The following is a 15812-nucleotide window of genomic DNA, read 5'->3' as shown; positions in this document are numbered from 1 at the left end:
TTTACTTAGTTCATACACATGTTGCCTAAGAATAGGGCGCCATAGTAAGTGAGTTACTTAGTGGAAAAACTGAGTTTTCATTTATTTTAAAATGAACTGAAATAACAATCCCCCGGTAAACTTAAGTTGAACATATTTCTACCACGGTGGCTAAAAGATGATGGCTAAAAGATGATGGCTAAAAGTGCTACTAGTGGAGCATAAATGTAGCAAAGCAAAACCAAAAGCACACAGTCGGTGAGTCAAACGTTAGCGCGCATCTAACTCGACTCTCGACTGCTTCTGTCTGTCCGGCAGGGTGAAAGTTCAAATCTCGTTCACGTCTGAAAACAGGAGACACGTGCAGCGTTTAAAGTCGTAAGTCCAATAAATGAAGTTAACACAAGTGCATGTGATCGCTCTTAAACAAGCGACACCGGGTTTCAGCGGTGGTTTGCTGGCGAACAGACGGGAAACAGCCCAGTATTAGTTTACTTTGACTGGAGCAAGAGTGTGCTATGTAGCTAGCTGTCGTTAGCTGTGGAGCACGTCAGTCTGCTGAGGGTGCCAGACACACTCATCAGATCTGAAAATGGAAAAGATATATATATTTGACCATCACACCCGCACTCTCCAGAGTCTTTGAAGCGTTATCGGTGTATCGTGTGTGTGCAGGATGTGGTCTTCTATGTTGAGCTCAAGGGCTCAGCTGTGAGAACGAGAAGCAAATATTTGTGTGTGAATCAGCTCTGGTGTGGGTGTCTTTGGGTGCTCTGTGTGGAACAAACGTCCTGATAAACTGTGTGTCCACATTTAAAAAGCAGAACCTGTCCTCAGGCTTAGTTACTTTATCTAACTGTGTGGTGGATGAGGACTCTTCACTGTACTTGGTGGTGTGTGTTTGCACATGTACACTAATGTAAAACTCCCTGATCATACAAACATAGATTTCCTTACCTCATTCTCTAGTCTCACCCATGCAGTTTGTCACTGTTAAATGTCATAAATACTTCACCACTACTTAATATGATGTATTCCCAGACTCCTCTGCTCCATCCCGTCTCTTCAGGTCAGTGCAGCAGTAGCGCCAGCTGCAGCGATGGCTGCCATCTACTCAGGTATCCATCTGAAGCTGAAGAGTCCTCAGACTCCGTGGGAGGACAAGTTAAAGCTGGCACGTTTTGCCTGGATCTCCACGCAGTGCCTGCTGCCTAACAAGGAACAGGTACTAGCTGAAGTTGTGTTACAAGATGTTTGTGTCTTCACAGAGTGATAATGAGACCTTTTGTCTGTTTTAATGTGGTGGCACGTTTGGGATGTTGACAGCTCTGAGTATTTGTACCTGTTCTGTATTCAGTGTAAGAGTGTTTCCACTGAGGCGAGTAACTTTGACTTTATAACTTAGATCAAGGTTGTATCATCTATGAAGACTAAGACTGTTGTCAAAGTGCATACAGTGGTAATTTATTCTGTCTATCTACATGTCTGCCTTGACCCGTTCCCTCTGTAGGTGCTGTTGGACTGGTGCACCCACGCTCTGACAGGCCGGTACAATCAGAAGGTGGAGTTTTCTCAGACTGTTCTCGAGGGACTGTGGTGTTACCTGGATGATCTGCTCCACAGCAGGAAGCTCCACTCTTTTCTCAAGCAGGGCAAGACTGTCAGCCTGAGGCTCAACATGGCACAGGTCTGCTGGCAACAACAACACCACCACAAATTTAGAATGTGTTTATGTGATTTTTTGTCTACTGATTGTCTACTGCATTATCACATACTGAACCAGTGCGTTAGCTGTAGTGACTTAAATAAGGTGATGTATGAAGGTTTCACTGACACCTCTTTTCTCTGTTTCTCTGTCTAGCTGCTGCTTGAGCGTCTCCAGGAGTGTGTGCGTGTTGGCTGTAAATCGGTGGTGTGTGTGTCCACCATACTGAGTGTGTGTCGGGGCCTTCTTTCATCTCCTGCACTCTCATCAGTCTTCACCACCAAGTATGAACTCATGGTCGATTTCCTGGTTAAGCTCTGCTCTCTGGCCTGCTGTGAGCTACAACAGCCATTGCTCACAGAGCCCCTAATGTCTGTCACATGTCAAGGGGAAGTGATGGCCGAGCGTCCTTCAACTAAGCCTGCTGGCGATTCGGACAATTCACAAATGGAGCCAAATGCGGACGTAGACGGAGAGTTGGATGCTAATGAATCCACTCCCAAGCCAAAGGAAAACCTCCGTTCAGCTAATCTGTTTGAGGTGTTGCTTCAGGCGCTGTCATGTTATTTGTCAGTTCAGCGACAACAAGCCAATCCTAACAGAGTCTTTACTACGGTAACCAACCAGCTGATCCAGCCACTGGTACTTCTCAGACACCTGCTGACCTCTGGGGAATTTGCACCATCTCACACACATCTGCGTCTCCGTCAGCAGCAGTGCAGAGACCTCCGCATAAAGATAGAATCCATCCTCCAGTTGTCCCTCTTCCCCTCCGAGCACCTGACAACTTACAAGGAGGAGCTCCTTCCATCTAAAGAGGAGTCTGGGAAACGTGGTCCTGGAGGAGCAAGAGGCCCCTTGAAGCCAGTCGGTGTCATGCTTTCCAAACTGAGTGCTCAGGGTTACTGTGAGCCGCCCCTACACTACACTGTGAAGTCAAACACTTTGCCTCTGCTGTTTAAATTCTTTGTTGAAAGCTACAGAAAAGGGAGAGGAGAGGGTGAGGAAGTGCACAGGATGCTGTGTTTCTCTTTCCTCACCAGGTTGGTCCAGGCCTTGGACATAGGTCTTGATGGATACTCGCCCTTATCTGCTAATGCAAAGCAGCTGGTGCCTGAGAAGTCTCCCTCAGCCCGCCCCTGTTCCCCAGAGAGCTGGAGCCTGGCTCTGCTGGCTGTGGAGTCCCTGCTAAGCCAGGCTCTGTCAGCTGATATTTACAATGTAGCAGCAGACAGGATCAGACACGGAGAGGTCCAACTCAACTTTTACAGAGCCCTAGGACAAATGCTATTCAACCAGGCCCAGCCAAGGTAAGAGAAAACACCCCACTTGGTATATTTTTCATTTTCTGTTTACATTCAGAATAATTAAAGTGGTTTTTTTTTAATGTAACCCTTTTCTTGGTCATACTGTTTTTCTGTCTTGTCTTGCAGCATCCCAGCATGGTACCGCTGTTTAAAGGTGCTGTTGAGTCTCAACCATCTGATTCTTGAACCAGACCTGGACCAGCTGTCCTCCTCAGCCTGGGTTAATTCAGAATGCATGGAAGCACGAGTGCAAAAAGCCAGACAGGTGTTGATTTAATCCCAAATTACATTTGTATTTCACCCAAAAAAGAAGTATAAATGCAGAATGGCAAGATGTGTGAAAGTTTAGCTTGATTGAGACAAATTGTTTGTTTCCCAACAGCTCGTGGTTTGCAGTCTCCTCCAGACGTACACTAAGCTCCGTCAGCTGCCTCGCCTCTTCTCTGAGCTCCTGTCTGTGATCTGCCAGCCGGCTCTGGAAAACCTCCGACCTCCTCTGCTGTCTGAGGGCATCTCCGCCTCACTCAGGTCTTGTCTTCTGGACACGCCCCCGTCCCAGGGCCTAGAGATCTGCTCGTTAGTGTTGGAGAGCATCAGGAAATATATACTACCTGACTTGGTGAAGGAGGAAAGAGAGACGGAGAAGATGGAGATTGAAGGGGGAGGAGATGACGAAGGGGAGAATGAAGAAATAAAGGGGGGCCAAGAGAGAGAGGATGCATCTCTGAAGCTATCCTCCCTCGGCCAGCTGCTTCATGTTGTTATGTTTAGTCTGAAGACTCTAGACAACGCCTCTCCTGTTCCCACAGTCAGGCAGAGTCAAGGCCTGATGGAGGAGATGCAACAGGTGGTCAAAGAGTTGCTACATGTGTTGTCAACAGGAAGAAATGCTGTAAAAACAAATATAAGTTCAGTTCAAAGCACCCAAAAGAAAGACAAAAAGAATTTTGACCACAAAGATTCGGAGAAGGTCTCGGAGTCTAAAATGGCAGCACTGTGGGAAGAGAAGACGCAGGAGGCTGCGCTCCTCCTCAGATACACCTGGGTGGAAGTCGACACACTCTTCTCTCTCCACTGCAGCAAATACACACCTCTTGACTCGGCCCAGACGGAGGTTGCAAGCGATACTGAAGACCGTGCGCCTGCCCTAACTCCTCTAGAAAGTCTAATGTCTGGTGAGACTTTCCCAGCCTGCAGCCCCATGAGCTGTTTGCTGCTCAAACTCCTCACTTTGCAACAGATGAAGAAAGTTCTCTTAGATACCCCCTTACTCTCTGAGCCCAGCACCGCCGCACTGCTAAACAGGGCAGCCCAGTTTATTTTAGCTAAGACAGAGTTTGAGGTGAGTCTAGACGGAGACCATGTATGGGACGGGCAAATAGGGAGTGTGAACGCCGGCTCCTACCTCATAGCACACTGGTATCATGTCATATCCAATTTGCCTTTGATTGCTCCCTACCTGAGCGGAGAAGATGTGGGCCACGTAGCAGATGTACTTGTCAGTTCAGTTCTCAGCAGACACACAGACGGAGGAACAGACAGGTCGCCTGGCTGTTTGACAGTCTCCCGTGCATCTTCACAGCTTCTGCAAAGCCCCATTTTTGCAGAGTTGCCTCCACTGTTCTCTGCCACGGTTCGCTCCCTCACACACAAGATTATTGGTGTTCTCAGGGCAGCGCAGGTACTCAAGGTTTGTCCTACACTCCTGCAGGAGGAAGGAACTGGAGGTAACTCTGTAGAGAGAGATGTCAGTCAGCCTCTGTCCACACTTGTGAAAAAAGAGAGTATAGTTGAAGATATAGTGACATCCTCAAAGACTGGAGAGATGTCTGTACTGCTGACTGACAAACAGAACAAGGAACTGGTAAACTTACTCCAAATCTTAGCAAACCTAAACCCAGATGGGATGAATTCTGAGGATCTCTCCTCTGTTTTCCTCCTGCTCTTCTTCATGCTCACCTCAACCTCCAGCCAGTCGGAGCAGATGGTCGCGGTCTCTCATGAATCTGGAGATAATGCTGAATTTCTGGTGAAGCTGCTCAGGGTTCTGACTTTTCTCCTGGAGAGTAATAACTTCCACGGTGTTTTGAAGCTCATCCATGCTGGTACTCTGCTGCAGGCTGCTGTGTCTTCGCTCCTCTGCCATAGCAACAACGGAAGATTTGGAGCCACGAGCAGCTCTGACTGGTTGGATTTAATCAAAGAAGTGCAGGGCTTCATCAGGTGCTTGGTCCAGTTGATTATAAACAGAAGCAGCAGCGTTCGACTCAACCTGGACCAGTTTGCCTCCTATCTTACCAGTAAAGAAGAAGCAAGCAGGCTCACTGTGGCACCCAGTTCAGCAACTGTGTCAGGTAAACCAGATCCAGGACCCTCCATTCGGTCTGTTCATCTCCTGCTGGCGTCAAGTACTGCTTTCTCCCAGGCAATGATCTCCAACCTGGGAAGAAGTAAAATAATTGATAAAATTTTAACCCAAATGCTCGCAAGAACAACTGCTTCACTGGGACCAGCTGTTGAGTCCACCCTGAAGTCCCAGACTGTCAGTCAGTCGGTCATCCAGCCAGCCAGCATCCTCGGTCAGGCCTTTGTCATAGAAGTTGTTACCGTCATGCTGCACTGTGAACTGTCCTCACTGTCGGTGCAGGAAGGGGACACGCAGGATGACAACCAGCCCACCCTGAGTCATATCACCCTCTATCAGGGCTTCTGCCAGCAGGTCCTCAAAGAAATAAGTTCTGCCCACAGGCCCGTGGACTTCCTGGTTTCTTCTCTCCGTTTCCTGTCGGCTTTCTACAAAGCAGTGAGGAAGACGGAAGGAGAGGAGAAGAAGGAAGGAAAGAAGTTTGATGAGCTCTACATGCAGATACTGCAGACTGTGCACAGACTGCTGTCAGGTACATGGACACATTAAGAACAAACATCTCAACAATGACCTATATAATTTAACAAAAAAAACAAAGCAGACCAAACAAAAGGCTCATTACACAGGACACTGCAAACTAAAACCATAATAATTAACAAAAGGTTAAATAATTTCCTCTCTGACAATGTTAATCTACACTGAACACATTATTATCAAAGGAGCATTTATGCCTGCTTGCCTTTGTATTTCAGTTACGCATAATTTTCCTGATTGTAGCATGCTTTGTTTTACTTTCAGCTTCTGGGCTGTCAGCCAATGAAGTCTGTGAGCTGGAGCCAGCTGTGTTTGAGCTGCTGCGCCACCTGGTGGAGAAAAGCTCATCAGATCAGTTCAACCTGCTGCTGATGACAATCAGAGACCGACTGGACACTGGCAAGCTGAGGGCAGGGAACTACAGGGTGAGGCCCACAGCAATCCTGATGACTTTGGTTGTTTCTTGTGTAAAGACTCTAGAAACTGTTTTTCTCAATGAGTCACATTTGCTGTGACATTAAACATCTAGCAAATGAACTGTTTTCTCCTCCTTTACTGTTCTCCAGGAGGTGCTGTCTGCAGTCGTCATCATTAAGCTGCTGTCCTGTTGTCAGTTACCTGAGCCCTGCTCTAAAGCTCTGTGGCTCATTGCACCGCAGATTATATCTGCTATGGTGGTGAGAAAAACACACACACATACACACACATGTTGAAAAATGGTCTTGAAAACATGACAGTATTTGAGGCTGAGAAGGAAATTCTATTCTATGAACCCAGGAGGCACTGCCCTCAAATGTGAAATAATTTCACCAGTTCCATGTTAGTGCAGGTGTGTGATGTTACAAATTCCCTTTTCACCAAGACGCATCTCACCACCTGATGCATATCTAGTGTAAAATCCCTGGAATGAGGAAATACTGGGTGGTATTTACCTTTCTGAGGAGGCCTTGTATGTGAGGCCTTGGATTGAACTGACTTGATAGTGCACTTGTTGTATAGAAGTATTTCTCAGTGGCACTAAAATGGTTCTAATTACATTTTGATAACCCTCTCTTTAAAATGTGGGAGAGAGAAATATCATCAAGCAAGAATTCTCAGAAAGTGTTAAGACAAGCAGGAGACGGTGTCGTGCTGGGAGTATTTTACAGCGTGCTCTTTGACCGTACGTCAGTAATAATTGTAGTGACAGCGTACTGGAAGTGCATGTGACAGCCATCTTGAGTGACTCAGCAGCCAAACGACAATCACAGTCTGCTGATTTCCATTGGAATGCCTTTTGGACAATGTGTTTTCCATCAGGCCTGCTGGGTGGAGCAGACAGACAGCACAGCAATCTGCTTAACCATACTGCACAGTGCTCACGGACACATACACTACTTTCATGTGCAACCCTTGCTCTTCTGTCTGTTACCCACAGTCACTATCTTCACCTGTCTGTCTGATCTGTTGTCTCTGTGTTTCTTCCACTGACAGAAGGCCCATTTAAAAGTGTAAAATCACCAAAATGTAATGCCTGTAAAATATAAATATTGCAAAACCAGTGGAATGTTTGTAGAAGTTCCTTTTTCCAATAAGCAGTTCTTGATCTGCGCGTGTGTGTCTGTGTGTCTGTGTGTCTGTGTCTGCTTTTTTTTTCCAACTCCATGCTGTCATAGTTTTGTCTGAACATGTTTCCCTCTGTAAATGTGTGCGTATCTTTCCTTTGTTACAGTTCTTGGTAAGAGCGTCCACTCAGGACGTCGCTCTGACCCTTCCCTTCACTGTCCCTACGGTGATGTCAATGACATCACTGCTGCGCCAGGGGGAGGGGCTCATCACCAACCCTCATCATGTGATCTTGGTCCTTGGAGCGCTCCAGTCGGTGCCCCTCGACCACTTGACCCCACTCGTCTACCAATCGGCGTTCCTGGCTGTTCACGAGGCGCTGTTTGCCATCATCCAGTGTCATCCTCAGGTATGAGGGGGCAGATGAGTGGGGGCTGGTGGAGGGAGGGAGGGAGGGAGGGAGGGAGTGAATGGGTGAGGAAGCCAGCTTTGGAGATAAATGGAAACAGGAAGTAGTGATTTGTTTGGGTGGTGATAATATCAAAGGCTTTTAGGTGTAGTGGAGAGATTTAAAAGAGCCGATTAGATTAAAATCAGGGATTTAATGTTGCCCCTGCAACAAAATGAGGTAATCTATTTAAAGAATAGAGCGACTGGGAGTGGTATAAGCACATATTGGATAACCAAACACGAAGCAACATTTCTTGCACAAATAGTGTCGTTAGAAAATGGTAAAAACAGGAAATATGCACCATGTAAGGATGAGTGTATTTGAGAGAGTATTACAAAGCACAGATGTAGCTAACACTAATGGAGTGTAAGAGATCAGCCCAACAGTAAATAAAGGTTGTAATGATGTGTTGATTCAACTGTGTGGTCATTTCGGAGGATGTAGTTTGTGGTGCTGTTGAATTATGCTGCATCACACTGAGGTGTTCCTAATAATGTGCCCAAACCATTTATACTCTAGAGGGTTAATAACACAAACACCTTTATATGTAATACAGTCCGTCAAAGGTAATGCAGTAAAAGATGGTGCTCTTTGTAGTAAAGCTCCAAAAACATTATTTATTTAGCATTTCTTATATAACATAACATGTATCAGGTCTTTATGTGATTAGTGGGTTATATTGGGTTAATGTATTGTAATTTATGTGGGTTCTCGTATACTTGCATCATTGTAGAAAGTGTGCTAACTAATTGTAGCATAATTTACCGTTTGCCGGGTTATATAAATGAAGAAAATAACATTACTTGTGTATAACCAAACCTCCCCCCTTGTGTAATGAAGCTTATTGCAGGTGACGGCTGCTGGTTTGAATCCACGATTTAAAGAAAATGCGGTTTGTGCCTTTAACTCTCTGCTGGGCCCACGGGATGCCCCTGAGGAATGTCTCCCTCAACGAAAGGATATTGCAGCTCACCAGAGTCATGCTGCAGCTGCACAAAAACCTCATAAAGTCCACATTTTCAGCTTTTTACTGGAAGCGCTTGCATTTTAGCCAAAGTGTAAAAAGAAAAGAGCGACATTTCTGCTTACAGAAAGACATTTCACTGGAAATGTAGAACTTTGACACATTCCAGCCCACATGCAGCATTTTGTTTGGTTTACAAGTTACATTCATGTTGCAATGGTGTTAATGTGATAATTCTGTAGTTTCTCATTTTTTTGAAACATTGACAGTTCTTTTGGTTGAGAAACAATGACTGAGAGCAACTGAAACAGGACAGCTGCAGTGAATCAAACGGGGAGAGAACCAGCTAACCGATGTCAGATGTTTATGAGGACAAAGCACAGCGGTAAAGGAGAGGTAGAATTGAGAGCAGAGTGACGGCAGGGAAGGAAAGGAGAGTACATTTATAGAGGAAGATAGAGGAATGAAAGCAAGAAGTGATAAAGAATAAAAAGATGAGAAAAGAAGCAGTAGATGGAGGAAAAACAGTGAGAGGAGATTTTAATCCAATGCTTGAGGGAAGTTTAGTTACAAAGTGGAGGAGAGGGGAGTGAGCTGGAAAAAGGAGGTGTGATAGGACAGAGGGAGGAGGTGGAGAGGAGAGGTAGGGGAGCTGGCATGTGTTGTAGGTTGGCATTGAGCGGGTTTAAGTTGATGGAAACCATTACTGAGCTCCACTTAGAGCTGATGACATAATCTCTCCCTCATTTATATTCTTTGTCTCAGTCCACTGTAGCGAGAGGTACGGAGAGAAATGCAAACGAAGCTCTTGATGGAATCCAACTTTTACCTCAGTCATTTTTTTTGGACTGTCAGTTTATGGCTGCTCTGTTATGACTCAAGCAGTGAAAATGATGTGGTAGGCGGATATTGCAGGGCTGTTTTATCCAAATTAAAAAAGGCTGATGTTCCTAAAACTTTTTTTTTTTTTTTTAATTTCCCCTTTAACTCCCTCTCTGACAATATCACTTTCAACATTTTCTACACATTTCCCTATAATTTAACCAACACAATTTCATTTAAAGTGACGTTCTGAGGGTGTAAACCACTCTTTCTCCACACCAGATCTATTGTATTAGACAGATGGAACCATGAGTAGATCTGGCAGAGCCAGATTCATGTGAAAGTCTACTCTATTAGAGCTGTGAATGAGCAGCCTTATGTTGTGAAGTCAGTCAGAAGCCCTTAACAAAGAACATTTCATCCCACTGCATAATTGAATGTCCTAACCTGACAAAGGTTTGACTGTGTTAGTATATTTTGTGACGTATACTTCTGTTTTTATCCAGGCAATGTTGAACGCAGCTCCGTCGTTCTTAAATGTTTTCCATCGTCTGGTGGCATCCATCATGCAGGAGGGCCGGCAGAGGGGAGACGGTGACACAGGTAAGATGTACAGAGTCGAGAGAAGACTTCTTGCATTACGTTTTAATATTACATTTTATAAACATTTTAATATTGTCTGTGCTGATAATTGTTTGGTTTAATCTACTTGGAAAGCCAGGTAGTTGACAGTGCACAGTGTAAAGCTGTATGTTGAGAAAGTCTCATAAGAGATTCTTATAAGAAATAAGAGTCCTGATGGAATAAACCCAATTCATCTGATATGTTTAGAGAATTGACAGAATAAGTCAGCAAATTAGTAGGAAATTGCACTATGTAAACTCAGTTAAATGACTTTGAAAGACATCATGATGCTTTAAGAGGAACTTTCTCCCCTTTTCCTGTTACTGGAAGCTACTCGAACTGGTAGGGACTCAAGCACTCACTGTTGGCAGCTTCTGATATTTACCTAAGAGTTGTAGCTTTCCAGAAATTGAGAAATGTTAAGTCTGAGAATCCTCACAATCTTGATTCATTTTTCAGTCTAAATCTACTGTAAACTGCAGAAATAGTTATTTACAAGCCAGTGTTCCTGCTCTTTTTTAGCAACTTGGAGAAGAATCTGTGATCATTTTCAGTGTGTTCCTTTTTTCTATTTGTGCATCCTGTTCTCTGGTCCTCCGGCAACCTCATTTATTTATGACTTCCAGGTTGAGTTATTGCCTTGGCTTAAAAAACATTAAGGTCTGAATAGTGCAATTTAAGTACAAAAACCACTGAGTCCTGGGTATGATGCCCTGTGTGCACCTGGGGGTGATATCTAAATAGACAAACTGCATTTATCACATGTGCACAGGCTAACGGATTAACACCAATGTCTGTTTTTTAAGATCCAGACAGCGACGTTCATCTCCAGTGCTCCAGACTGATAGAGAGGATGTATTCTCACATTGCTGCTACAGCTGAGAGCTTCACCACCCTGTCAGCCTTCATGGTGGCTCAGTACGTCACAGAGCTGCAGAAGGTATACATACACATACATACACACACACACGTATGAATGAGGCAGCAGGATCTCAGCTGATCCTTTGATCCAGCCTGGTTTGTCGGATGGTGCACACTGATGTGGTGAGATTGAACCGAGCAGAGTGACGGAGATGCTGACGCTAGGAAGCAGAGATGGGAAGTGTGTTTATTGGCCAGATTATGAATCTGAGCAAGTACGTCCAGGATTACTGTAACTCCATGTGCTGGAATGAAGCTGTAGGCTGGATGTTCCCTCAGCGTTGTGAGTCACGTCTGGTTTGTGAACGCGGCTCCTCAGACTGTATTTAACGCGACGCCAACCTGACTCAGCAGTTTCCAGCAGAGTCACACGAAGGAGGAAGACATGAAAGTACCAATTCAGAGAGACAGGCAGGCAGACAGAGACATGTTTGGGATTGAGCTCTGAGTCATCTAATAATCCTAAAATTGGATTTAGATTGTGCTTTTAATGATTTTAATTAAGTCCTCTTTCTCTGTGTCAAAACTGTTTCAATGGCTCTTCACCTGAACTGAACTTTCCATGTAGCAGCCAAGTGTTATTAAAGCTGAGCGAAGCTGCAGCTAAAAAGGTACAGTTTTCAGTTTGTGAATTTTAGGGCTTGTCTTCTGAAATATTCTTCTGAAAACTGCATGAAAAGAGCACTCCACTGATTTGGCATTACTGTTCTATAAAATTGCTGAAAAAAGAAAAAGGGGATCAGAATTGATGCAGCATAACCAGAGATGCTTCGTTGCCCCCCTCTCTTACTTCAAGGAAACACAGGCATATCATTTGGCTCCTCCATCTTCGCATCTCTCTCTCCGACATCGTCGCTGGGAGGAGCTAAGACATAAACAAAGGACATGAATGAGGGAAGCAAGGAGACACAGACGCATAATGAAAAGCACCCATACTCTTTTTTTTTTTTTTTTTCCCCATGCATTCTTCTCCATGACAAAATCTGTTGCCTACATTACCCACAATGCAACAAAACATTTTGGTCACAGACTTGGCACAGCTTCCTCTGGAGCCACAAAACATTTTATACAACTGTTCACAGTTGTGTCACACGTGCAGTAGTAATCCCCAACATCTGTAAACAGACTCTGATATGTAATATCAGCGCATTTCCCCTTTAAATGCAGCTTCATGTAATTATGCTTATTGAGTTTCAGTTTATTACACTCAGACATGGACACAACAGCAGCTGATGTAGACTTTAGGCACGATACACAAAGCCTTCAATATGGAAATGATGCATGTGAGAACATGCGTAGAAACTTTTTATACAGACAAAAAGTGGAGAGACCTTAGGGAGAGAGACAGAGCAGGGAACCCTCTTCCAGGCTCAAAGGTCATGAAATAGATGTCGTGCTCTCTTCAGGTGTCACAGAATCCTGATCCAGGTAAAATAACACCACCAGGTACAATTGGACAATTGGCATACCACCACTGAAACATTGGCAAACTACTGCTCCACATGATATTTGATGAGGTTGCTTTGTTTGCACAAAACTCTTAATAGGCTGTTGCCTCCATCATGTAAAGCCTGTAATTAGGTGAGCAGGGTTTTATTTAATCGTGTCACTGCTACAGTCAGCAGCAGCCAGCGGCCATCGTGTTCACATGCTTTGAATGATGGTACGTCTGACTGAGCACTGTGGTCCAGACAGCTGTACCGGTCATCAGGTCTCAGTGTGTTGCACCTTTATTCCTTGGGGGGTATAATGTAACAGGGATGAATAACCTGACACTATTGATTTTTTTTCCCTGGCTTGTTGTACAGGTTCACTGAGCACAAAAGGTGTCTATTGTGTTTATCGTGCCGTGTGTGTGTGCGCACGTGTGCATTAGAGTGATGTTGGAGGAAGAAAGAAAACCTTGGTGATGGATATGAAGTGTGTCTGTGTTCTGTAGACTGGATCAGATTATGGATCCGGGTCCCTTGAGAGGACTCTGTATTTAGCTTCATATTCGAACCTCAACATGGTTTAAATGTGAGTCTGTCTAATGAAATGATTACTATATAATTAAGTTGAAAAAACAAAGTCAAGCAAATGTATCACAGAGCAAAGTGGAGTGGTGACAGAATGCCACATCCACAGTACAGTAGACTGAACATGGGGACAATAACTAATACTGTGATATTTTGTTGATTTGTTGAAAGTTCTTTTCTGATCCCCTCAGGGGTTTAAATCCAGGTTTTTATACCATTTCTGTATAACCACCCCTCCACTCAATTTTCCTCTTTGAATATGTTTGAATATTAATCGATCATCAGTATCGTCCCTTTGTAGTCCTGCTCTTAACATTTCCATCACCATAGTTTTCACCAGGAAAAGATGAGGATGTCTGTCCTTTGATGCTGCTCAAGTTGACGCTTATGGTTATGAAGTGGGACATGAGACTTGGAGGAACTGCTGTCTTTCTCCTTTCTCCAAACTGCCCTTTCATTTGCCTCTCCAGGTTACTCTGCGACCAGACATTAAGCTGCATCTAACTGAAGGCATCTATCAGATACTGGACCTGTGTATGGAGCAGGATATCAAGTTTCTGACGGCCGGGCTGCAGATGGGAGTCAGAGAGGTGTTCAATGAGCTGTACGGCAGCTACACCCATTATCACAAAGCGCAGAGGCAAGGAGAGGACAAGTACACTGTCTGACCTGCCACAGCAAGCGTGGTCAACCTTTACTTTCCAATTTAAGTGAATTCATCTTTTTTTTGCCATGAAAAGACTGTATTTATATGTAAACTCTGCTTTTGGGAGTGAGCAAATTGGACATAAGAGCTAGTTGATGCCATAGGATGTAAACACAGAGTATCTGTTTCTGTTTCAATAAGAAGCTGAATCCAGCACCTGAACACAACTCAACACAATAACCAGGATACAGACGCTCTTGGAGCCAGCAGCACAGCTCTAGGCCAATAAAATTTTGTTTATACCCACACCTTTTTGAATAAGTGCGTTATGTGTGTTGGGAACATGATAGCACTGCCTGATAAACAATATCTAGTTAATTTTTGTTTTCTGCAAACACAAAGATGCCAACAGTTGGATCACTTTACACCGTGTGCTGTAAACATACAGGACATGTCTGACTGCAGGAACAAGTGGCTCCGAGAGGATGGAGTCAGTACAGGAAGTGATCACTGTGTGAATTACCTTTCACTGCAGCCAAGGCAAATGATGTGTAAAGTGTTAATATGATGATTTAAAGAAACTTTTTAATGAGATGCTGAAGAAATTATGGATGGACTGTATGTACGTTTTATACTTTGTCTTTTCTATATTGCTGTGTTTTGTTTTTTATCAAAACGTAATGACAGTCAAAAACACAGTCAAATTTAAATACAAAGCAGTCTCAAGCCTGTTTATTTGTATGTGTGTGTGTGTGTGTAGACAGGACCTTCAGGAGGAGATTAGACAGGGTATCATGGTGCAACAAAGCTGAATTCAGAACCAGGGATGTTTCAGGCACATAAAATGTTACAAAAACAGATGAATGGACTTTGGAATGAAATGATAAAATAACACAGTCATAGCGACGCTACTGTAAAATAAAAGGAGGAAATGATCAATAGAATGTATTGAGCCTCACACAGACTGGGTGGGTTTTTGGACTTTTACATGATTAAACTCCGTAAGAACGAGAGCTGATGTTTCTATTATCACAACTCATTTGAACACACTGATTTCAAGGACAGCTCGAACATTTCTGTGGCTGTTTTGTGCTCGAGTTACTGCAGCAGGACAGTGAATGTCTTTGGGTTTACTGTACGTTCTTTATCTGGAAAAAAGGGAGCAAACCTTAAGGTTGAGTGCAGTTACTGAAAGCGAATATTTGTCTAATGAGTAGAAGCACAGTCGCCCCAGATAGCTGGTGCCTTTATGTTTAGATCAACTGAACTGACAGCTGTTTTATGTTGCTGTCGATGGATGGACTGAGCCGTTGGTGGAGAGGCCTGCGACAGCTCAGGGTTCTCATGCTGCAAACTGATCATTTAAACCGACATGGTTAGTAAATATTAATGCAAGAAAGTACTAAAAAGAATAAAAGCATTTTCTTAAAGAATCCACAGAGATTTATGTTAGTACTCCACTTGATGAAATCAATGATCTGGGGCTTCGATGCACCAAATGCACTAAAATAGAATTCCACATTTAACCAGATTATTTAGTATTTCAGTGTTTGGATGTTTTGAATCCTCGCTGCAGTCACATGTTGAAAGATTTTTACGGACCTTTACTGACATTCCTTCTTCGCCCTATTTAGTAGATGCAGCTCCCAGATAAATATGGTGCAGTAAAAAGTATTAAAATGCTTGGAAATGGAAAATTTATTTTACAAAACAAAATGAAAGAAAATGGAAGATGGTTCATAAAACTTTGGGTCCTCCAAGGGCCCTTTGCCACTAAAAGCTTTGCAAATGAGGCATTTAGTTAACAGCTCAGGCAGGAAATGGCTTGAACACATCTTCTGCAGCACTTTTATTCTGACTCATCTGTCCTGTTTGTAGGACTTGGGTGTGAAGACCAAACGGTCCAGTTGTGCCAGCTTCTCCACAGAAAT

The 15812-nt window shown here is 43.9% G+C and overlaps 1 protein-coding gene across 1 annotated transcript; it reads left to right on the top strand.

Annotated features, from left to right (window-relative positions):
- The first annotated feature begins 304 nt into the window (after positions 1–304).
- urb2 (URB2 ribosome biogenesis homolog) lies at positions 305–14853 on the top strand. Its single transcript, XM_070832880.1, has 12 exons — positions 305–357; positions 1049–1204; positions 1490–1666; positions 1841–2994; positions 3118–3256; positions 3374–5888; positions 6155–6315; positions 6457–6567; positions 7602–7844; positions 10179–10275; positions 11103–11236; positions 13706–14853. Exons 2-12 carry the CDS (start codon positions 1079–1081, stop codon positions 13901–13903), a joined length of 5055 nt encoding a protein of 1684 aa, XP_070688981.1. The 5' UTR covers positions 305–357; positions 1049–1078; the 3' UTR covers positions 13904–14853.
- The last annotated feature ends 959 nt before the right edge of the window (positions 14854–15812 follow it).

The sequence above is a fragment of the Pempheris klunzingeri genome, chromosome 1 (assembly GCF_042242105.1).
Source record: "Pempheris klunzingeri isolate RE-2024b chromosome 1, fPemKlu1.hap1, whole genome shotgun sequence".
NCBI lineage: Eukaryota > Metazoa > Chordata > Actinopteri > Acropomatiformes > Pempheridae > Pempheris > Pempheris klunzingeri.
The sequence above is the reverse complement of the archived record's forward strand: the minus strand, read 5'-3'. Positions and strand labels throughout refer to the sequence as shown.

Bases quoted from the DNA above. Each gene is read 5' to 3' on its own strand.
- urb2 (XM_070832880.1), top strand. From the start codon at position 1,079: ATGGCTGCCATCTACTCAGGTATCCATCTGAAGCTGAAGAGTCCTCAG. The intron at 1,205-1,489 runs GTACTAGCTGAA...TTCCCTCTGTAG, and splicing joins TGCTGCCTAACAAGGAACAG to GTGCTGTTGGACTGGTGCAC. The intron at 3,257-3,373 runs GTGTTGATTTAA...GTTTCCCAACAG, and splicing joins GAGTGCAAAAAGCCAGACAG to CTCGTGGTTTGCAGTCTCCT.